At 40.7% G+C, this 23,444-nt stretch overlaps 1 protein-coding gene across 3 annotated transcripts in view; it reads right to left on the reverse strand.

The window, feature by feature from the left end:
- Positions 1 to 21,180, reverse strand: part of LOC110953893 (transducin-like enhancer protein 4) — a 45,970-nt gene extending 24,790 nt beyond the window's left edge. The window contains exons 1-6 of one of the 3 annotated variants that reach the window (XM_051950916.1): positions 20,377 to 21,180; positions 19,918 to 20,015; positions 17,913 to 17,976; positions 17,759 to 17,803; positions 5,598 to 5,660; positions 283 to 357 (exon numbers count right to left, since the gene is read on the reverse strand). In XM_051950916.1, the coding sequence (XP_051806876.1) occupies positions 283 to 357; positions 5,598 to 5,660; positions 17,759 to 17,803; positions 17,913 to 17,976; positions 19,918 to 20,015; positions 20,377 to 20,421 (390 nt within the window). In that variant the 5' untranslated portion in view covers positions 20,422 to 21,180. The remainder of the gene's footprint in view (positions 1 to 282; positions 358 to 5,597; positions 5,661 to 17,758; positions 17,804 to 17,912; positions 17,977 to 19,917; positions 20,016 to 20,376) is intronic. The other 2 variants (XM_051950915.1, XM_051950917.1) reach the window with 2 other exon arrangements.
- Between the last annotated feature and the right edge of the window lie 2,264 nt (positions 21,181 to 23,444).

The following is a 23,444-nucleotide window of genomic DNA, read 5'->3' on the forward strand; positions in this document are numbered from 1 at the left end:
ATAAGCCTGACCTATGTATCCAACAAAGCCTCATTGAAGTTGAAATTGTAGGCCAGTTCATTGAACTTTGGTGAATGCCGAAGGAAGGAGTGGGTCAAAAACCTTACTAATCTTTCTTGTTGTAAATGCATTTGATTCATTTATTAATTTGGCATGTCATTCAGCATTCAAATATCTCCGCCACCTTTTCAACATTTATGTCCGCTAGAAGAAAACAGCTCCTGCACTTTCATTTTCAGTGTGTGTGTGTGTGTGTGTGTGTGCTGTGTGTGTTACACCCACTCCTATGATGGCGTTGAGTTCAGCCATGGTGACCTGCTTGGCCCTCTCCACTGCCTGCACCACCTGCTGCTGATGCTGAGAGACAGAAATAATCAGAGACATCAAGTTACTGAAACAGCAGCTGAGAAAGAAAAAACAGCAATTTGTTGAATTCAGACATCTGGATTTTAAAGAATGATTCCAAAAACTGTGATATCTACGGATTAGAAACATAACTACAGCGGTACAACGGCACAGTAAATCAATTCCTTCAACATAAAACTTATCGAAAAGTCTCTGCACACACTTGAATAAGCTCCTGCTCGAAGAGGCTAAAACTTCTAGCAACACTTTTCAAGGTAAAAAATTATTTATTGTGTGATGATGTGCTTTCATTATTGTTGTCAAAAAGCACATTACAAAGAGCATTTAACTCTCAGAACTCCATAACAATATTACTATGTTTGAAAAAAAAAAAAATCGCAGAAACTGAAAGAACGGTCAGATTTTCTATTTCCCAGTGGTCCTTGAACTATTGAACCATGATTTGCCACTGCTTCAGGGAAATGATGCAAATCTAAGCTGAAAAACGTGACATTTCATCTAAATGACTTCATTTGACATGTTTCATTTGGGGGAAAAAAAATATAATTGCCAGAAATACACTGTTTAATGAAACAAGATTCTGTAAAAAAAAATAAATATAAAAAAAAAAACTGCGCTCCTTCTGAGAACCAAGAAATAATTGGTGACAAAGCTGCAATGAACTACATGACAAAAACTCAGCGACTCTTCGGCTCAGCTGAGCAGCAGACAAGTATGGACCCAAATTAAACATGTATAGAGAGTATAGATAGACATATTTTTAGTATTGGAAACACTTGTGGGCATTTGGAAAAACACTGCATGCATTGATTCTATCTTTTTCTTCATTTATTTGTAATATAAATAATCAAAGAAGTTCAACTTATTAGCATTTTTCCATGACTTATGGGATCTCTACTTGTAGATGCAGTTGTTCTGTTTCCACAGAGGTGCAGGACTTTATGTTGCAGTAAAAAAATAAAAATAAAAAATGAGGCCACAGTGAGTGAAAATGTGGCTGGCGCAAAACCTTATACATTTATATAAGACGCATATGGGTACATCCATCTATGAATGTATTTTATGTTAACCTTCTACTTTTTCCATCCAAAGCCATCAGCCTGTTTTGTGTATCAAACCTGAATTACAGCTAAACAGCAGCTGCCAGTTAGTCACACACACTAACTTTACACAGACATTCACTAATCAGTTTTCACTGATGATAAAACCTGACAAACAGTTTTTCATGTCCTCAAACCAGCAATAAATGCAGAGTACCTGAGGGAGATACAGAATTTTACTGTACCTTGAACTCAGCATTTTTTTCCAATTCAGTTTCTGGACAAACGCATCCGACATGGTATTAAAAACCCAAAGTTCTGACCAGATCCAGTTTAAATGCCATCAGAGGAAAAAGCCCTCTGACGGCTCTGAGTCATCACTGCTGTTTTTGGGACTTTATGTGGAGAATTTGACATTCATCAGTGCATTCATTAAAACTCAGCGAGCAGGGGGGAAAAAGCAGCTAATTAGTGTGCTACTTGGTCAAGTATAACTCACACAGGTCAGTTAATTTCCTTCAGTGTGAGCAGAATTTGAAAAACAGGATGGATGTTCAAGGGGCCAGCTCAGCGTCCAAGTCTGCTAACAGATCCAAGACTCCTGTTATATACCTCTTTTTAAATTCCTCAAACATTTTCCGCAATTTAAATAACATGCTAATGGCACGGCAGCTAGAACCAGAGATGCTAAGTGATTCTGTCATCTGTTTTTTTTTTTTTTTTTGGCTCTGCCCCTACACAGTACAGCTACAAAAACGTACACATAGAGAAACAGATATTTGCAGAGAGACAGACCCCCAGAGAGACAGACAGCTACCAGGGCAATGTCATACAAAGGGTACAGAGAGCCGAAGACGGATCCAGACAGCGAGCGAGAGCAGCAAGATTCATCCAGGAGCGCCAAACATCAAAGTAGGCCAGAGATGAAAGAGCTTATCAGGTGTGAAAATGAACCTGTCCATCGAGTTCAGCTGTACCTCTGCAGACTGAGACTAACCTGGCTGAACGTGACACACACACACACACACACACACACACACGCGCGAATAGATCCATCAATATTGGCAAATAGGTTTCACACCATTACTGTGCACAGTTCTGATAATTGCAGGCCTGGGAGGAAGAATGCACAGTTCAATGATATAGTTAATAATTTAAGTTTGACATTTCAGTAAATTGTTGCTTTATAGCTAGCACTGGGACATGATTGTCAGGGAGGCTAAAAGTCAGGCTGTGTTTGGGAAGTGCAGCAAAGTGCGAATGGCCGGTACAGTAAACAGTAAAATATGACAGCAACAGCTCAACATAGGAGGATATGGTTAAAAAAATCATCTTGCTATCTGCACAGCCTGATATCCACTTTTTGGTCATGTGGATGTTGTAGAGCAGCGCGATGCAAACACAGGATCAAATGTGTGCAAAAATGTAGGTACAATAGTTGCAGAAGTAAACCACGGGAGTTTTGTGATCCCATCAGTCTCATATTGTAAAATCTTGCAGCTGTCTTTGTAGTACAATGCATTTCCAGAAGAAGAATCGAAAAGCTAAAAACAGCTAAAAAGAAAGGTGGAAAGGACATCAATATGCATAATATTCAAACTCTGAAACCAAAATACAGCAGCAGGTTGAAAAGGTATGTCCTTGTCTTTAAAAAAAAAATAAAATAAAATCACAAAAATCACAAAAATTCATAATTTATCAGTGAGAAACTAAAAACAGAGAGACTCCTCAGATTTTCAACATTTCTGATGGTAATTGAACTAATCTTGTGTTCTGTGCCACTCCATCAGGAAAAAACTGTCAAACCTAAGTTTAAAATTGTGATATTTAATGAAAATATCAAAATCTGTAACCAAATTTTGTATGGAAAAAAAAAATCTGCAATCTGTGGTGCCAACCAAAAGCCCATGGTGACTCATTTGCATCCAGCTGTCACATGACAAATATTCATTGACTTTTTCAGCTGAACTGGGCTGAACTGCAGAAAGAGACAAGTCTGGAAACAAACTAAACATGTAAATATAGAGTCAACTTTTTTTAGAGTGAAAAATTGAAAAGAACAAATGTAAAATGTTGTGTCTTCTCTGTGACGTTTCACTTCTCAAATCAGAGGCTGCAGATTTGTCAACATATTTGTCCTGCTACAGGAATTCAAAGAACTGACGAAGCTCCTCCGACGATATACAGCAGCTCTGTAGAACAGGCACAACAACTTGCTTGTCACAGCCTCATTGAATATGAATGAACCTCCCACCTGGTTGTTCCTCTCCCTCCACCTGTGTTTTGTGCACCGTAGCACTGCCAAAACACCACACAGATGCCTGTCTAACATCATAATATGATATCATAACCCTGTCAGACATCCTTTTTGTTGTGGTTACTCCACAGTGGGTGGATCACTGAACACTTCCCTGGAAGGCTGCAAGAGAAAATAGGACTATAAATATTAAATCCTCCCATATTTTTCACTAAAAAAGAAGAATTTAAGATTTGATCCAAGCAATGGTCGGGGTTAAGGCTGCAGTTGCTCAAAAATATTCACAGATGCCACTGTGCTAACTAAATTTTGCACTGAAAATTAAACATAACTTTATTCATTTATTAAGCTGCTGAGCAGGAATGTTCAGCAAAAACAGCGTGCGAGCCAAACAGAAGAAGTGACATCATAAACAACACCGCTCCCAGTAGACCACACATGGAGAAACTGACATGTGACTGACATCAACACGTTTAAACCTGTGCATTATGAATGTTTTTGCTTTTAAAAACTCAGAGCAACATCAGTCTCTCTACATCGTCAAGCATCTGCACAATTTCAGTATTTCTACGTGCATTCTTTCTGCGTTCTTGCACAAGAATCTGTGCAGTATGGATTGAATCTGTTCAGTAACAGGAAGAATTTACAATACTATTGTTGTTCAATATAAAGAAATATGCAATAGCGGTACTTCCCACATCTAGAGGAATCCATGCAATATCAGAATTTCAACTACAATCTCTACAATATCAACTTATGTACTTATGCATATTTTTGCTTTTTATGTTTTCCACTGATGTTGCCTGCATGTTTGCACGAGTGCTGGGGTTTGGGAATTCTGTTGCCATGAGGGATGGCTTGTGTGTAAGTAACATCCACATAAATACCAGAACCCAAGGTTTTCCAGCAGAACATTGCACTGTAACATGATAAATGTCTTTCAGTGCAGCTGTCGGTGGCTGTAATGTTCTGGCTGAACAGGACAGCTGATTTAAGAAAAGGCACACGATTCCCAGCTTTAGCGAAATGACAATTTGTGATACTCAGCAATGCAGACACTATTCTACTGTTAACCTGCTATTATTAAAATGTGACTCAGCCATGCTTAAAATGCACAGATGACCTATTTCAAATCAATGTATAATCTTATTAGCGACGACAATGCTACTGTCAAATAAAATTCCAAGTACGTGGACAAACAATATCAGAAAAATGACCAAAATAAAAACAAAGAGCTCTCGCAAACAACCACAGTCTATGTGATTTGCTGCACAATAATAACAACATGAATGCGCTGCATTTCATATGCGAGGCTGTGCATCAAAACAAAGCGGCTTCCTGTCCCTGCCTCCCCTCTCTGCGGGCCTCAGGGCTGTGTAGCAGCACCACAATCTAATGCCATTATTCCTAATCCACCCTAAACCCTCCTAATCCATGGCTAATCTGGAGAAGAGCTTTTGGAGTCCACACTCACTCCTTCCTGCTGTTCCCACCCCTCAACACACACACACTGTTAACTCCTCAGAGGAAGGATTTATCAGCTAAACACACACACACACACCTAAAGATTCCATAATAAACACACTGTGTAAAACGCACTTCTCACACCCACCACTGTATGTGCACACAATTTTAATGTGTTTTAGCACAAAAGTATTTTTCTCTCTCACACACTCAGCCGCTGGCTCCTGCATATGTTAGTGGGAGACATTTGATAAGTTCAGAGCATATCTGCCTATCCTGAGCAGGGAGGATTAGCCCAGGATAATCTGTGTGTGAGTGTGTGTGTTCATATTTGTCTCCTTTGCCTCACAATCCACCACACACTTCTCCTTCTATGTATTCTGTCCTCTTTTCTCCCTCTCTCTCTCTCCCTCTCTGTCTCACACCCACCTCCTTCTTAACTCACAGTGACAGGCATTTTGGAGTCTTACCTCTTGAGAGAGGAAGGGGATGACTTGGGCGCAGATTGCGTTCAGCCGCTTGACGATCTCCGCCTGCAAGAGAGACAAGTGGGTGAAGAGAACACAATCATCTTCAAATTCACCGGCAGACAAGAAGGCGTTGTCCTCAACCTTCAACCACTGACATCAGCTCAGGTTATGTTTAAGCAATAACCCACATCGTTGTCACGGAAATATCTGTGTGGCGACTTCATATGAAATGATACAAGCTTGATACAGCTGTTTGAAACATAACTGCTAGGAGAATCTCTTGGCTCAGATGAAGTCGTACATTTTAAATATTAGTTCGTTGAGCTTCGCAATCAACCAAAGAAGAACTGTGAGGACGGCGGAGCAGCGACAGACTTGAAAAGAATAAACAGAAACTTCATCTGCAGGAAAAATGCAAGAAAAAAAAAAAGACACCAAAGTACCACCCCCACTGTTTGGTTTTAAAGATGATCTCTGGGAAGCACAGGCAGCACGGCGATGAGCGCTTTCACCAGTGTCACCAAAACAAACTTAGCAGACGGGCGCTCTCTGAAACTTCATTACAGAGTTATTATTGTCAGCTCATCGTAGCAGCAAAGAAGGCCGACTAAAGAAGCAGATATAGATATGATTCTGTGCCCTTTTTTCCACGAAGTTTGCACACTCAGAGAAAAATGCAAACATTTAAATGTAATTCAGTCTCTTGAACATATTCACACATACACTTTGCAATTATCACCACATTCATACTAATCTACTGTTGTCAGTTGCACGAATACTAGTCATTAAGTTGCATTTGAAACTGTAAAAGACTTCAGGAAGTGAATCTCTATGCACAGCTAATAGAAACACAGACATCTATACTGTATATAAACACACAAGTCTCATGAATGCGGAGGGATGAAGCTTTCACAAGCTTCTTTCTTAAGGAAAAAATATTTACCGCCTTTACATTTCACCCTTTGAATGTCAAGCACTCTCTTTCTCAGGCTACATGAACATGATTGCAAAGTTATCGCGCCACGTCTTTGGCCTTAACATCTCACTGTTGTTTGCTTGCAGCGTCAGTGATCTATATGTTAACTTAATAAATAGCACAGGTACATGCTTTAAAGGTCCAGTGTATAGGAGATTTAATGGCAGAAATGGAATATGGCCTTCGTAATTATGTTTTTCTGAATTAATCACTTGAAAAGAAGACTGTGTTTTTGCTGCGTTAGAATGAGCCCGATAGCTGTAGAAGAAGCTGGTCCTCTTCCACAGCATCTGCCAGGTTTCCACAGAAGCTCAGAAGGGAAAACATCAAAAACTGGCTTGTTTTTTGGCCTCTTTTTCCTGTTTTTGGTGTCCACCATAGGTTGTCCAACACACTTGGAAGGGGAGGGTGAGATGATGGGGTGTTCAGCTGGTTGCAGTCTGCAAAGTTACCGCCAGACACCACTAAATCCTACACACTATTCATGTTTCCACAAACTTGTCAGCAAATTTTTAGCGAACTACTGAACTTTTGCTGTACACTCCAAGCAGGAGGGATATGCTACGTGGCTATGTTACACATTATTATTTTTTTTTAAAAAAACAGTGTGGAAGAAGCTGGAAAATGAACCAGTAGTTTAGTAACCACTGAAAACCCCTAAACAAGAAACAAAAAACTGAGAGAAACTCTTCAGATTTCAGTTGGGAAAAGTGTAAGTATTCTCTCATGTCAGCTGGTATTGGTCATATTTCATGCTGTTCTGAGACAAAGACAACAACAGTAGCGGAAAATTCTGATCAGTCAAGTGAGTTAAACGCTCATTACATCAGAATCTAGGTAAAAAAAAGATCTGCACATTCCACATCATGTGACTTCCTGTAGCTCTTTTAATGTCATAAACCAGTCAAATGAGGGCAAATTTAGCCGTTTCCATGAGCTTTCTCCAACTGCGATACTTCAAAACACACGCCAACAAAAAATGTGCTGGAAACAAGATTGCTGTACCTTTAAATATCAATGTCATTCCTGCCAAGATGGCTAAGCCATTTCCGCACCGCTCGTTCGTGCGGAAAGTATAAGCCAGCCTTTATCATTAACAGAGCAATTGATAAAACAATGGAACAAAAGTGTCAGTCCAACAAAAATCAAAGACTGAGAACAACACAGTTGCTTAAGCAAACAATGGTAATAAACACCAATTTTATGGACACAAACTATGATATTAGAGGAGTATTGTATTGACAACATAACACTGTCAATGGACAGTTTAGAAAAAGACATTAAATCCATGCAGCAAAGAAACATTCTATTCAATACTCTATGTTTGCGAAGCAGTCTGATCATCATAATGTCAACATCTGTGGCTTTTTAAAACTATTTGAGACAATTTCGTCACTATAATTTTGCACCAACTTCATGATAGTCTGACTCCCATATCCAACTTCAAATGACCATATCATCACCAGGAAGCAGGGATCTAAGTTAGTATCTGCTTTTTGGAGATCAGAACTGATGTATTGGCTGATAAATAACAAGAAAATGCAGTACAGAGATGCCAGACAAGGTTAATGTCATTCCAAAACAGTGCCACCATTACATTGTTCGTCCACTATAGAGACAAGATCTGTTGTTTTGTTTTTTAAATCAAATATCTGATTTAAGTCAGACTTTCTCAATTCCCAAATACAAACGTTTTAAATAGGAGTACGGTCCAGGCCGTAGCATTTACCCTTCAGTATCTCTGAAAGGTTATTCTACCGCTGCACTCTTTGAACATCAATCAACGTCAGCCTAATGGATGATTTTGTAAATAGAAACCCAGGATTTGGCCCTCTTGAGGATGTGGAGGAGTGCAGAGGGAGAAGTCCACTTGAGCGGACAGCTGAAGGAAAAGATGTGAGATTTCTGTCGACTCAATCAGCTAAATGAACAACCGAGAAAGCCCTTAACGGACTGAGATATCGCTTCCAAGTCCATGCAGAAGATGCTACAGCTCTAACTTGCCAAGCACTTATAACCTTGGCAGAGGTGAACTTTGCTCTGGCATCAGTGGTAACAGAAGCCCTCAGTGGCAATGACAGCAAACCCACAGACTCACACTGATATGAACCCTACAGACAGCAACACAAGCAACACTGCGGCAAGATGCTTCACCTGAACATAACACACACACACCTCCACAGCCTTCTCTGTATTCATCAGATGTTTTTGCTGAACCCAAGGGTTGGCTTTTTAAAGATTATACAGCACTCTCTCTCCCTCTCTCTCCAGATCAGGTAGGATTTTTTTTAACAGGAAATTGCCTGATCCACTGTCCCAAAGGGAGTGCTAGTAGTGCAACTCAAATCCAAACACAAACACAGACAAAAGACAGGGACTTGTGCAGAAAACACAAACTAATGGGCACGTGGGGATGAACATCACCTTCTTTATTTGTAGCACTAAGCATGTTCGGCTATAACAGACAGGGTTTCCTCTTGCGATTAACTCAGATGAACATTACCGCATCTATTCCTGCAGGAGGCAGGTTTATGTGGAAACTGCTGGCAGTAATCTGCACTTTATAGTGTTGTTGTGAGACAAGGATACTGTTTCAGGGTAAACGGGAGCTTTGCTTTGTGACCTTTAGACTGAATAATTAAGTGGGTGCAACTAAAATATTGATCCATTCCATTTTTTTTTCGAGATAAACAAATGTATTATTCACTCTATAATTCATCAGAAAACACAGAAAAAAATAAATAAATCACAAAAATGATTCCAAAAAATTCAATGTGGTGTTTTTGAAAACGTTCTGTTTTGTATGAGAAGCAAAATAAAACTAAAAGATTTTCATTTTCTCCTCACATAAGACAAATATGCAAATGGTAGAGCCTGAGATTGGTCAGAATTTTGATTTAAAACAAGTAACCACTGTCAAAAATGATCAGCTGTATAATAAATTAATCACTTCAGCTCTACATCAGAGATATACACACTAAGACATACAATTTTGCTAAAATTGCAAATTAGATTTAAAGAACATGCATAAATTATAGCTTTCATACGAGTTTCCAATAAATGCAATACTATTATAACTACTAAGCACAGTAGTGTATAAATAAAGCATATTCTTATGTATTTAGTCAAATTCTTTGCCAGTGTTCAGTGTTATGGACCAACAGTGCAGGGCTGAAAGTTGACTTTTACATCTCTGACTCTATCTCGACTGAGGCTGAAGATGAAGAAGCACTCTGCCGAAGCAGCAGCAGCAGCTCAGGTTGAAGATTTCTGCAAGTTTACAGAAAAGATGTGTAGGAGAAAAGGCAGCCATTTTCTCTAAAAAAAATAAAATAAAAAATGTGCTCAGCGAGGCAACACACAAAGAAAAAACATATAAAAGACAGAAGCACTACTTCAAGTTGAGTGTTATTCACTCATCAGACACTAGCAGTCATACATTTGTGAGAGACAATGTACTCAAGAGGAGCAATATTGATTCATGTGGTGTTCAGTCTTGATTATGCTTGGAGCTGTCTTACAAACTGCGATACTGTGTTAGACAATACTCTTAGATATGTTTGACATTCGGGGGCTCTCATTCTTTCTGATGAGATTTTCTTTTGTTTTTTTGTCCTGAACTCTTAACACAGCACTTCAGAGGGCATAGATGCAGAGCTTGAAAATATTTTTTGCAAGATACAAAATGTCTGAGCGCCTACAATCAGCAGAGTTAGGGAGTCATTTAGGGTCAAGTAGAAAGGGAGGGTTGCGCTTCAGTTTACCTGTGATTAACACCGAGCTACAGCCGTGCACACACACACACACACACACACACACACACTTGCACAGACAAACTAAAACACTGACATTTTCATTTAATATTTAACGTTTATCCAGGGAAGACTTTGCTGAGCACACATGCCCTTTCTCTGCTCCGTTCTTCTTCTCCACATTCATGCACACCGGAGAGCTGCCCAGCACATATTAGCCTTGGAGATGCTCCACTGAGGCAGCTGGTTGGGGTTTAAGCGCCTTGCTCAAGAGCACCGCAATATTTCACAGCTAAGAGACGAGTCGGTGATCCTCTATAAGGAAAACGTCAACCCTGGCTGTAGCTTAAGAGGTGCATTGAATAAAAGAGCTGCTTCGTTTGGTCTGGAATCAGTGAATGGACTTTCAAGGAGACGGTGAATGGATGGCTGACACCTGCAGTGCTGAAGATTTGCTGATAAATCACCTTGAAAGCAAGAGAGCTGCCACATACAGCACGACCCATCAAAGACCCACAGCTGGCTGAAAATATATCACAAAGCATGAAAACCATTCCAGTGTTCTAAGCCCTTAAGCTAATGTTGATTTTGAACTAAGTGGTCGGAGGTGAAAGATCAACTACAAATCAAAAATACAAAATGTAGATTCATTATGTTCATTTTGTTGTTTTCTTATATTCTTAGCAATTCTTTTTGGCCAACAAAGGTAGTAAAGGTTTTTTTTCCCCTTGCTGACATGTGGGAGACTGGAAATGCAGTTGAAACAAACCAGCAAGGTAAAAAAGTCACCTTTACTAACTTTACCGTCAAAAAGGAATTATAACATATATTGCACTTAAAGATCACCTGCACTGAAATCCAAGTTTATTCTCATGTCCATATGGTGTTTTTCTATATCCATCCATCCATCCATCCTCTCTCTATACACCGCTTTATCCTCACTAGGGGGTGCTGGAGCCTATCCCAGCTGACTCGGGCGAAGGCAGGGGACACCCTGGACAGATCATTTTTCTATATGCTAGATTAAATATCTTGAGCAAAAGAAGCAGTTAACATCATGGCTGAGCAATTCCACCTTGAGACTGGAGTGCATTTTAAAAACCCAAACACAGATTCAGACTTAACATACGGAACAACCCTAAGACACAATCCTCTCAGCTTGCAGGGTGGACTTTGCATATAATTAGCCTTCTTTACAATCAGTTTCCGGTTTGACAACGTACGCCTAAATTGCTCCAATATTACAACTTACCAATGCGTAGGACAAATTTAATTCTTTGAGGCAGCAACTCAAAAACACTTGCATCTAAGTCATTGTACAGAAGAAAGGGATTATTAACATAGAAAATGCTTCTAAATGTGTAACTTTGACGCACAGAGATGAGTTTTCAGGGGTTGAATAAACAGCCAGAGAAGGACATTCATTTTTGAAAGCATTCTGAGGTTTAACGCTTGTCTGTTTATTTCCTGCCTTTTCAGTCATTGGTTTAATTCTTTAACATTTTTCAATGCAGCGTTAACTCTTCAGATCAATTTGCACTTACTGTATAACCAACTAAACTATAATTTTACATAGTTCAAGGAAGAATCTGCTAAGTGATTTTGCTTAAGTCTCTGCTGACTACTTTTCACATTCTACAGAAATGGATAGAAGCTTATAGTTATCTAGAACACAAATGCAGGGATTTTTCCTCTTGCTCATGGAATTGTTGTTGGAATTATTTTGCCATTTTCAAACAGAGATGCCTTGAACTCAACAGGTTCCAGTTTCTCACATTTGGATATTTTCTTCCTCCTCTGGTAAACTTAGACAACCATTTAAGAAATTGGGATAGAAATGTCCTTATTTTGAGAGAAAGGCTGTTTTTTTTCAATGAACATAACATTAAATTAATCAGAAATACAGTCTAGACATTGTTAATGTGGTAAATAACTATTCTAGCAGGAAACAGTTGATTTTTAATGGAATATCTCCATAGGGGTACAGAGGAACAATTCCAGCAACCATCACTCCTGTGTTCTAATGCTACATTGTGTTAGATAATGGTGTTGAAAGACTAACTGATGATTAGAAAACTCTTGTGCAATTATATTAGCACACTAGTAAAAGTACTAAATAGGATAAAACATGCAAAACCCCTAAAACTGTTTTTTTTCCTTTTGAAAGTAAAACTAAAGAATCTAAAGTTTTTGGATCGGTTGCAGAGGCGCTGATCTTAACTAGCAACCTGCACGTCTGATCGATTCATTTTGAAGACTTGAGCGCGAGACGTTGGCACCGAAATGGAAACAAAAGCAGTGGAGCAGAAGAGGAAATGGAGCTGCTTCTCCACGATGCAACACAACCAATTTCAGGTGACATTTTACATCAGAGGCAGACCGTCGTGAACGCTGGCCAGAGTGCAGAGATGTCAGCCAGTTTGGCCAACACGCCTGTTCTCACAGCAGAGACCAAAGTGAAAAAGCACGTTTGCCTTTTTCTTCTTGCAAAAAAAAGTGTCCTGCCGTGTGTGCAAACCTTAAGAACTTGCTTCTTCAACAATCAGGGCTCAGCTTCGACCTGGACCCGTCAGCCCGGCTTGACAGTGAATAAATAATAAGAAAACGACTGGCCAGAGAATCCTCTAAGGTTAGGACTCAAACCGGGTCGATCCGTGCAGCTTAGCGCTAGATTAGAGGACTCTGTGGTCACATAAAGCAGCAGCGACCTCTGAGGTGAGATCACGGGCGCTGAATTTATCTCTGAAACGCTGGAGAAATGTTCCTTCAAAAAAGAGAAGTGCAAAAAAATGCTACAATCTGTCTGAGCCGCTGAATCTGCTTTCATTATTCACCTGAAAGAACCAACTTGTTCTAAACAAACTGGCTGGATTACAATATTCTCTTTGTGATAGCAAGGCGGTAAGCCAATATAGGACAAAAACAACCCGGCAATAAACACGTGTCACTAAAGATACTGTCCAAAAGGATGATAATAATAATAGAAAACAGAGAACTGGCTCAAATACTCCCACTTTAACTCCTAACAACAAAGAAATTAGATCAGGCAGGAGCCCTGGAGTCAGATTGGGTCAGATAGAAGATCAAATGTCCATCTCCCCTGTGGAGCTTTGTAAGCACCACATCAGCACCACTTTTCACCACCAGCTAATACACCTAATGGACCCCACCATATAAAGGCTATATTCCCCGGTGACTGCATGTGTGTGAGTGGGTGTGTGAAAGACACAGCTAGATTGGTGAGGAGGGACCGAGAAGGAAAACAAAGGGCTTCATACAGACAGACGGGCTGCAAAGAGCTCATGCTGCACAAAGAAGCTGAATGTAAAGATTTAGTTAGCTGCTAATATGACGCAGCTCTTAGTCGAGTTTGAGATAAATTCTGTCTTCTTCTGGATGGGAGTTAGTAGTGGTGACATACTGAACGTCTAGAAGTTAAGACCCCCTTTAGTTTCTTTTTTTTTTTTCGACCAAATTCACTCCAAAAATAGATTTAGACTTTTGTCACATTTCCTAGGCATCACATGATCATTAAACGAGATATTATCTGTATTGTAAAGAAAAATAAAGTACTAAACTGAAAATTTGTAATTTTACTGATTTTTTTGAAGTACACAAAATATCAGCAAAATTAAGTCTAATGTAAATTTAAAAAAAAAAAAACTGTCACTGAATAACCAGAGAATTTCTATCCTTCAAAGAATATTTAAAAAAAATGACAGACTGTTACAATACATGTGCAATATTTCTTTATCACATACAAACAACAGAAGCAAATGCATTATTTCCATAGTTTGCCATAAATTTCTTTGGTAAATCTGAGATATTTGGCATGATGTTTAGTGAATATGCTTTCATTACTTTCATCCTACGTTTTCCACTATTTTACAGAATATTTGGCTCCCCTGCTGAATATTAGTGTTTTCTACAGTGTTTTCAACTATGTGCAAATTGTGAATTATAGTACTATTAAACGCTGCTACCATTTGTAATCTGGATGTTAGCAATACTCACAAATAGCATCTGTCAAGCAATAAAAGGCTTCATTAAAGAGATTTTCGTCCCATCATTTTTTGTTTTTTTAAGTGTTTTACCTTGTCAATATGATGCTTTTTTAAATGCTTGAAGGCATTTAATATGCAAAATAATCAGTCAACATCGCTTCCACCTTGAGACTGTGGCCTATTGATGACAATCTCAAAAACACAGATTCAGATTTTCAGGATTTCATATGTAACAAACCAGTTTAACTAATCCTGTAAATTTGCGGGATGGAACTTTCTGTATCACTGCTCTTCTTAAAAATCCGCTTCCAGGTGAAACATGCATGGCTGAATAACTTCTATAACACAACTTGACATTGTGTAGAGTAGTTGGAGCAGAGTGTCGGTGAGCTGGTGTGCTCCAGCTGCAGCGAGCAGTGGAGGGGTGGATGGAGGGTTACACTGAAGCCATTTGAAGCCAGGAGAGGATTTATATTAATGGAAATTAAACTTACAGACATGCAACTTTGATACTCAAAGATGACTTTTTAGGGGTAAAATCAATGACCGGAGAGGGACTTTAATTAATGAGCTTTCGAGGTGCTGGTAGGTGGATTTTTATTACCTTTGGAAGGAGTCCAGGCAGCTGTCTACCCCATTTCCAGCTTTTATGCTAAGCAGAGCCGACTATTTGCTGGCTCCACCACACAGCTACAGAAGAGGTATCAATCATCATCTAACTACCAGCAAGAAAGAGAATAAGCGCATTTCAGAAAATGTCACACGATTCCTTCACACCACTCAGGTTTACCTTGTGACCTCTTGTGGGTTCTCAGCCCCTAGATTGGATCCACCACAATGCACAATTTACAACTCCTGTTACATGGAAACGTGATATTTAAAGTTTAAACATCATCAGAAGGGATGAAGAAATAATTAGAACTAGTATCATATTATGATAAATCTCATTTACTTTAATTTGAAGGTTTAATCTTATCAAAATACCACAGAAAAAAAAAAACAGAATACGTGAACGAAATCTTGAAAATGAGACAAATGGCTCCCTATTCGTTGCAGGAAAATGAGCTGTCAGACCTCATTGAAATCACTGCCAGTCTTCAGTATCAAAACGTCTTATTACTTCCTTCTTTCGCCACTTTCTCCTCCCTCCTCCTTCCCTTTCTTCCCTCCACATCCTTCGCTCGCTTTATTTCTCTTTCAGCCTCGCTAATTTGCAATTGATTAGCTGTCCTCTCGCCCGCTCGGTCCCATGCTCTACACTCCTCCTCCCTCCTCCCTCCTCCCTCCTCCTCCTCCTCTAACCCCTCTCCCCCTCCCCGCCTGTCCTCTCCTCCATCTACGAGTCAATTTCTCTTTAACGAGCACTGGTACATTTCACTCCCCGGGCACCGGAGCCCTTCTGTGTAAATAAAACAGAGAGCAGAGCCAAAAATCAATGGGCCTATTACCCTCAGAAAATGCTAAACAAGCAATATTAGCGACTCACTTGGTAGCGGAGGCCGACTACCGCCTTAATGCCCCCCTCCACCCTCCGACAACATCATCACCACCACCACCACCTCCTCCTCTCCCTCTTCAATCTCGGCATCCACTCAACCGGCCGCCTGCTCCTCGCATCGTCTCATCGAATGCCATGGATAGAAAACACACATTAACGCCTGGGCACGCTGCTGTAAGAGTCAAAATCATTTGCTTCTACAACTCACACACACAAAACAGGCGCACACACACACTCACACAGACAGACTGCTGGCAGAAATTAGGGATTCACTCTCCAGACAGAAATCACTGGGCACCAAACGGAGCTACAGGCCACATTTTACCGCTTTTTATTTTTGTCTGTCTTGCCCATATAAACACACACACACACACACACACACACACACACAAGTAGCAGCAGGGATTTATAGCAGACGCCCCATATTTCATCAGACCAGGCTGATTAGTGTGCCAGTAAAAAGCTGCATGTGTGTGCAACAATCACACAAGCAGACAAACACACACAACCGAGTAAATCTCTACAATATACGAGCGCGCACACACACGCAAAATAAACAACCACAGTGTGCCGACAGACAAACACACACAATAACACACACAGAGTAAACATGTACAGTATGTACAGGCTGTTAAACACACACATGCACACACACACACACACACAGCAAAGCAAACACACTGTATAGATACAGAAAAACACACACACATGCAGCGAGACAAAGGCCAAGCATTTATCACTTCCTCTCATACTGACACACACACACACTGGCTGCACACACCATTTCTCTGGAAATGAATGTGTAGCTGGTTAGCTGTGGTCCATTTATCCTGGCAGCTGATGTGTGGTTAACACAGACATTTATGCTAATGACCTTCCGTGTTTAAAAAAAGGCAGCAGTAATGTAAAGGCTCGTTAAAGGCCAAATCCTCGTTCACTCGACTCATTTTTCAGCCCATTTTCTTGTTCAATTAAACGGACGAAATTATTATTCACATGTGAAATCGCTATTCAACCTCACGAGGCAGCCAACCACTCTAAAATAGAACACATGAGGAATGATATTGAATTCTTAAGTGTGCTAGTTTTTGGTTATCTCTGTAAATACAGCAGATTTTCATTCTGAAGTACACAACCTTTAAAGTACATCCTAGGATGTAATAGAGAATGCTTCTTGCGTTTTACCATTACAGTCAGTTTTCCAAGAAATAAAGCAGAAAAAAATTCCGTTTTCTGCACTTGTTAAGCTAATGTTTGACAAATGTGAAAGCAATACTTAAAGCTCACAGGTAAAACATCAATAATATAAACTGATTTAAAATGAATTAAATGAATATTTATGGTATGTGCAGGTACGTGTGTATATATAGTTCAGTGATACAGTCAGTTAATAGCTCCATTTCCTGCATTTAAGGCTTAAGAGTATAGTGGGTGTGGCTGCTGTTCAGGCACACACAGTTTCTTTACTTCTGTCTTCTTCTCATTTTTGCTTATTTTGGAGAGGAAAGTTTTGCATGTAAGTATACGTGGAGCATCAAGCTAACGGTTTCCTTCAATGCAAAACTACAGGAGTCTTTGAAGAATCTGCAAATAGCTGCAAAAAACACCGTGTCTTTAGGGAAATCAGATGCTAATGTGGTAACACGTGGTTGAGGTGTTGACCACAGAAAGGCAAAAGCACCATTATAAGGAGATAAAACAATAAAAACCTATGTCTTCTTGGAGAGAACAGCAAAACACAAAGTTGTATGAAATGTAAAGCCTGGAAAAACATGTCGGGAAGCTTGTCTGTTGGTTGTTAAATTCAAAACTGCCATGAAGTCACTGTAGTTTGGTTCCTCTGCCATTAACATTGAAGAATTGTTGGTGTTTAATAATCTCCAAGTTCACTGTGCTTTGAATCACGACATCTGAGTAAAAATGTTTCTTACCTGCTTGTGCATCTCGATGTTCAGTCCGTATGACATTTCGTAGTACTGAAAAAAGAAAGATCAAAGCAAGGTCAGCGAAACACGTCTTCTCCGTTCCTCTTTTTTGCACGCAGCAAAAATACTAATGAGTACACATGTAGTGGATGAGACTCACCATCACATAGTGTCTCTGCATCTCCGTTTTCTCACTGGCCAGTTTCTCACATTCCAACTTCAGACTGTGAGGCAAAAAAAAAAAAAAAATGTCGTTACATCAAACATGTCAGTCTACACACATGATCCAGGAGTAAAATATGTCATCTGGCATGTTTTGCCATGTCACGCAAATTCACAAATATGGCTTTACCGCCTTAACAAACTGAAACTGGAGATGGCACCTTGAGCCTGTAAAGTCACTACATCCTGTCACTTTAAATTTGCATTTCTAAATCTGAGTGCAACACAGAAAGAAAGAAAAAGTTGTTTGGATCACAGCAGCTTTCCCCCTGCAGACACAGGCACTTACTCAGCAGGTGCAGTGCAGTAATTAATGGATCAATGGACGACCACACAAACCTCATCATATATTCTTACAGTGTGAGTGGAAGCCTAAACTGCACCATCAACAAAAAGCAACCATATAATGAGGATCCATTTTACACTAAAGCTTAACTCTTTCAAATGTCGTCTGTTACTGGAAATCTCAGACACATCACTCCATAAGGCTTTCGTGCGTGTTTTTATGAGAAAATCATCAGGTGTATAATGTTGTGAAACTTTTGCAGGTACAATAAGAGAACAAATATTTAGAATATATTGTAAAAATGAGCTATTTTATGTTAGTGAAATTTAAATGCTTGAGTCAGTCGAAAATTTTAGGCACTACTGGACTAAAACTTCAACTTTTGTGGAAATAAGAGCTTCAGCTTGACAATAATGGCGTCCAGGTTGTTGTGTCAACTGAGCCAAAAGATCAATAAAAAGGTTAGATAAATTACTCTGGCAAATGTTTTTAAGCTTAAAGAAAGTCCCATCATGCTTTTAACTTTCACCTGAATGAAAAGTGGCATCCATAAAAATCTAAAAAGCCTCCAAAGACAGCAATTCTCATCCCTTCTTTCTGATACATCTGACCCACCCTTACTTGTTTTTTTTTCACCAAACCAGCACCTCCCTCCTCCTCACTGTCATGAAACGGTTTAATCCAGCAGCTGCAGCATTAAGCATGCAGCACACCGTCCTCCCTCCAGCCCCGTTCAGCCCAAGGATTGGCCAGCAAAGGGGACCGCCGGTTCATCTCACCAAGTGATTGGGTCATAATTACGAGGTGGCCAGGAGTGGCCGATTATTATGCATTGGTATCGTGCTTATGGTTCTGCCCCGAGCAATGTATTTCACACTTCATCATGTCGGGTAAAAAAGTATTTCACACCACTTGCACTCGCAGAGAGAGACGTGCATACCAAGGTCGATGGGGTTTACCTGTGGTTAGTCACCAGTGATAGATGGACCAGAGACAAACCGGGATTGTTAGCTCCACGCGGGGGGCGTTTGAGGATTTCATGGCATCTCCAAATGGATCCACATACGTCAAACATCATTTCTCAATCAGATGTTAAACATAAATCAATTTTCTGTCTTCTATTTCATGCCCTTGCATCATCCCTAATTTTTTGGTCATACTGCGTGATTCATACGTGACTGGTGCAGATCACAGAAATCAACTCCCTTCCAAAACCTAATCTGAGGGTTTCTATTCATAACATGAACTAATCCTGCAACCAGTGAGTATCACCATGACCAATTGATCTATTGATTATTTTCTTCATGAGTCATTTGTCATGTCTGTATCATAATAGCACTGGAAGCCCAAGGTGACTTTAAAGACTTCTTGTAATGTTTGACCGCAAGCATAGAAGAGCCACGAAAACCAGAGAATACCTCCACACCACTGCTAAAATTAATAAGCCAATGAGGGCATCTTGTATGAGATAGTCATTTAATATCAATAAATTAATCAATTAGTCAACTATAGGCTAAATGCTGCAGCTCTGACGTGGACATGGAATACAAGAGAGATCAAATTTCTAATCATGTATCCAAAGCTTCACCAGTATTTTGTCATTTGGCTCATGAGCTGCTGTCTTTACGCAGCTCCATCCATCCATCCACACTCTCACCTGTGATACTGGGCTTGCAGGAACTGGAACTCCTCCTTGATCCGGTCGCAGGACTCGGTGACAGTGAACTTGAACGGCTGCCCCGGCTGGTGGGGGACCTCGACACAAAACCCAAAAAAAAGAAGAAAAAAAAACAGCGTGCGAAGAGGGGGAAGAGAGGAAGAACTGAGCCACCAAAGTTCAGTGTCACGACACGCACACACAGGCAGGACTGTAGCTGACAATAGGCCTCTGTGATGCGGATGGCCTTTTGGGTTTCACTCCTTAACACGTTAAACCCACGCAGACACACACAGACGCACACACACACAGCTGCAGCAGTTTGACAATGAGCGCAATTGTCAGAGCGAGCGCGCAGTGGCACGGAAACTTGATCTAAACTGATTACGCACCAGGCGCGCTGCTGTTAATCTGCGCTGTTTTGACATAGTGCCTTGACTGTTGCTGCTCTCTACTTACCGGATGCCGTGCCGGGGGGTACATCTTGCTCAGATCTCGAATCATTAAAAATGTATTGTAAAGTTCATCCACACGAGCAGGAAAACAAAACGAACGAGGAGCGATCTCTTCCACCCGTGCGTAAAAAAGAAAAAAGGGGTCAGTCAGTGGCCGGTTTGCAGGCTGCCTGCAGGTTCCGTAAAAACTGGACACATCCTCGGACCTTTGGCTGGTCAAAGATAGTAATTCAAAAGTCCATTCAGGGTGATGATGAAAGTTATCAGCCTTCTCCCCCCAAAAAATAAAAAATAAATCACCTTATTCTGTGCGCACAAATCTTAATCTCCCTCTGAAATTAACAACGAATCCTTAATTTTCTCAGATTTTCCCCACAAAGCATCAACTTTTCTTTTTCTGCACTCATGACCCTGCTTTGTCCACCGACGCTGAGCTTCTCTACTGCGTCCCCCCCACCTCTCTCTCTTCGTTTATCGCTTTATTTCCTACTCGCCTCCGTTCGCATCCTTGCGCGGCACCGACCGGGCGAACCAACCTCACCGACTGGAGCAGCGCTGCCCCTGCGACGCCAAATTTAGAAGCAACCAGTCGTACGGGGCGCAATTACATATTCAACAACAATTACCGGGAGCCCGTACCGTGACGTCGGGACGTGTAGTTTAATTCACATTAGTCGATAATAAGCTCTACAGATGTGCGTCCGCTGGAAAGAACTACAACTTCCCGGCTGCTCCGCGAAGCCCCCCGGAGCCAATGGTGTGTGGTCTGGAGGAGGAGCGGCCATTAAAGGCAGCCAATGGCGGGAGGAAGGTGCACGCGCTGCCCTGCATCTTCCTGCCAATCACCCGCAAAGTGTCCAATCGCGTCCAATTTATGCGGACTCCCCACGTGGGGGCTGAATGTGGTACAAAAGGATGTCACAGGGATTAATCTGGAAACTATCTGTTGACTTATGTGTTTTTCATGCAGACTTCCAGGCACAAGTGAACATATGGCCCCTAGGTGTCTTCCTGTGTGTTTTTTAATTGAATCGCCTATTAAACAGTCTGATATTATGTCCACAGATTGCACTTACAACCCTGCAATTAAATTCCCATTCAGTTCTCTCAAAGGTTCCCCAGTCTGCTTGCATAACATGTAAATCATGTAGGAGGGGAGAGAAAATACGGTTAACACTTGCATTTGATTTACGAATACTGCTCCAAAGGTAGGTTGCATGTGTTAACTCTTCATCAAATCTTTTTATTCTATGTCAATGACATGCTGGGAAATGGATTTCTAGATTATTTTATTTTAACTAGGTAGCAGAATCACAAATAACAGTCCTGTATTAGCAGATTTTACAATTACAGATGTATTAGCCACGAAATATAATGAAAATATCAAACTATAAATACTTAAATGGCAGCAGAATGTCTGTTCTCACTGTTACATCGCTGCATAATATATCATATTATTATTTATGACCAGTAGGCATCATTTGAATCCTGTTTTAGCTTCTTCATATACTGTCAGCTTGCTTAATTCTCAACAGTGTATGATTGAATAAATTCATTTTCTTTCTGCAAATGTGTGAAATCTTAACCAAAAAACTAACAAGCAACTAAAGATTCAAATCTCGTGGCGTAAAAAGCAAAAGATTTTCCTTTGAAATGTAAAAAATTGTAAAGTCTATACTTAAGTAAATTTCATGTACTTCAAAATTGTAAATAGCATCTTTGTGACCTCATGCCAACCTTCATCTTATAACTCTGTTGCTGATAATCCAACCTTTTGTGCTATAACTTGCACATAATTTCCTTTGTGATCAAACTATTAGCACTGCATCTCAGATTCAACACAATATATATTCTGCACCTGCACATAAATACCTCCCTGCCAATAAAACGCCTCAAAAGAACCACAGTCGGAACCGGCTTGGAGCACATTTTTGCATTATTTGTGTCCCCTTCAAGTGCCCCAATCCAATTAGGACACCTATTGCTCGGTAAATTGAAATATTACGACCAGGACTCTCTTCCCCTCTCTCTCCCAGCTGACACCATCCATTCTGAGGGAATGTAGTATGCAGTGTGGCAGTGAGTAGATGTTCAGTGTGGGTAGATGAAAAGCGCTGTTGCTGGGTCGGCGGCTCTCTTAACCACTGCTTTCCGTCATTTAGCAGAACTCACTGACTGCGTCCGGAAAAATCTTGATCATCTTGTGCTGCACTTTGGTATGTCTTTTCTTAATTTAGCATCACTTATTGCAGCTATTTAGGATCGGATGAAGTAAAATGTGCACATCTGTCTTGAAACATAACAAAAGAGGGCTTCTATAATGCTTACATGTCTCTTCTTTCCCTTTTTTTCTTGCTCAAACACACACACACGGGCGTCCAAATGGTTATCCACCACATGACACCACATCAATCCTCTTTCCCCGTCAGTCTGTCTGCCTGAGTCTCTCCATCTTTTCTGTTGTCTCTGCCTCTCCTTCATACATACACTGCATTGTGCGCACACACACACACACACACACACACACACACGGCGCCTCAGCCATTCAAATACACATCTCTATCCACCACACATACAAACTAATATCTCAGGTAAGCACAGGGCCTAAAGTGACCTGCTGTCGTGGTGCGTGAATCCACTAAGGCTTCCGAAAAGGTAATATCATGCCCTCCCCTGCTTCTCCATCATCCGAAGGGTTTGAGCCATGATGTGGACGAGCAGTGGGGGGAGGCGAGGGGAGGGGGGGAGGGGAGGTGAGGAGGAATAAACAGATTTATTTGCCTGCGCCCCTCTCTGATTATTTTGCCCCTGCCTTTTGTTCCAGACCTTATGAAACCCAAATGTCAAGTGAGGCGAGGGCCTCATATCGAGTCCTGTCAATCACGGCCCTCTGCGCACCTGAAGCCCTGACGCCGGATTATTGGCTTCAACACAAGGGCTGCCTTTGCCGCCAGGCACGATGCCTCAGACGATTCGACAGCCAAGTTTTTTCTTTTTTTTTTTTCTAAAGAGGAACTTCATTTGGCAGCTGATGCACAGGAGATTGCACAGGAGCGGATTTTGAGGGGTGGG

This window comes from Acanthochromis polyacanthus, chromosome 7 (genome assembly GCF_021347895.1).
Source record: "Acanthochromis polyacanthus isolate Apoly-LR-REF ecotype Palm Island chromosome 7, KAUST_Apoly_ChrSc, whole genome shotgun sequence".
Classification (NCBI taxonomy): domain Eukaryota; kingdom Metazoa; phylum Chordata; class Actinopteri; family Pomacentridae; genus Acanthochromis; species Acanthochromis polyacanthus.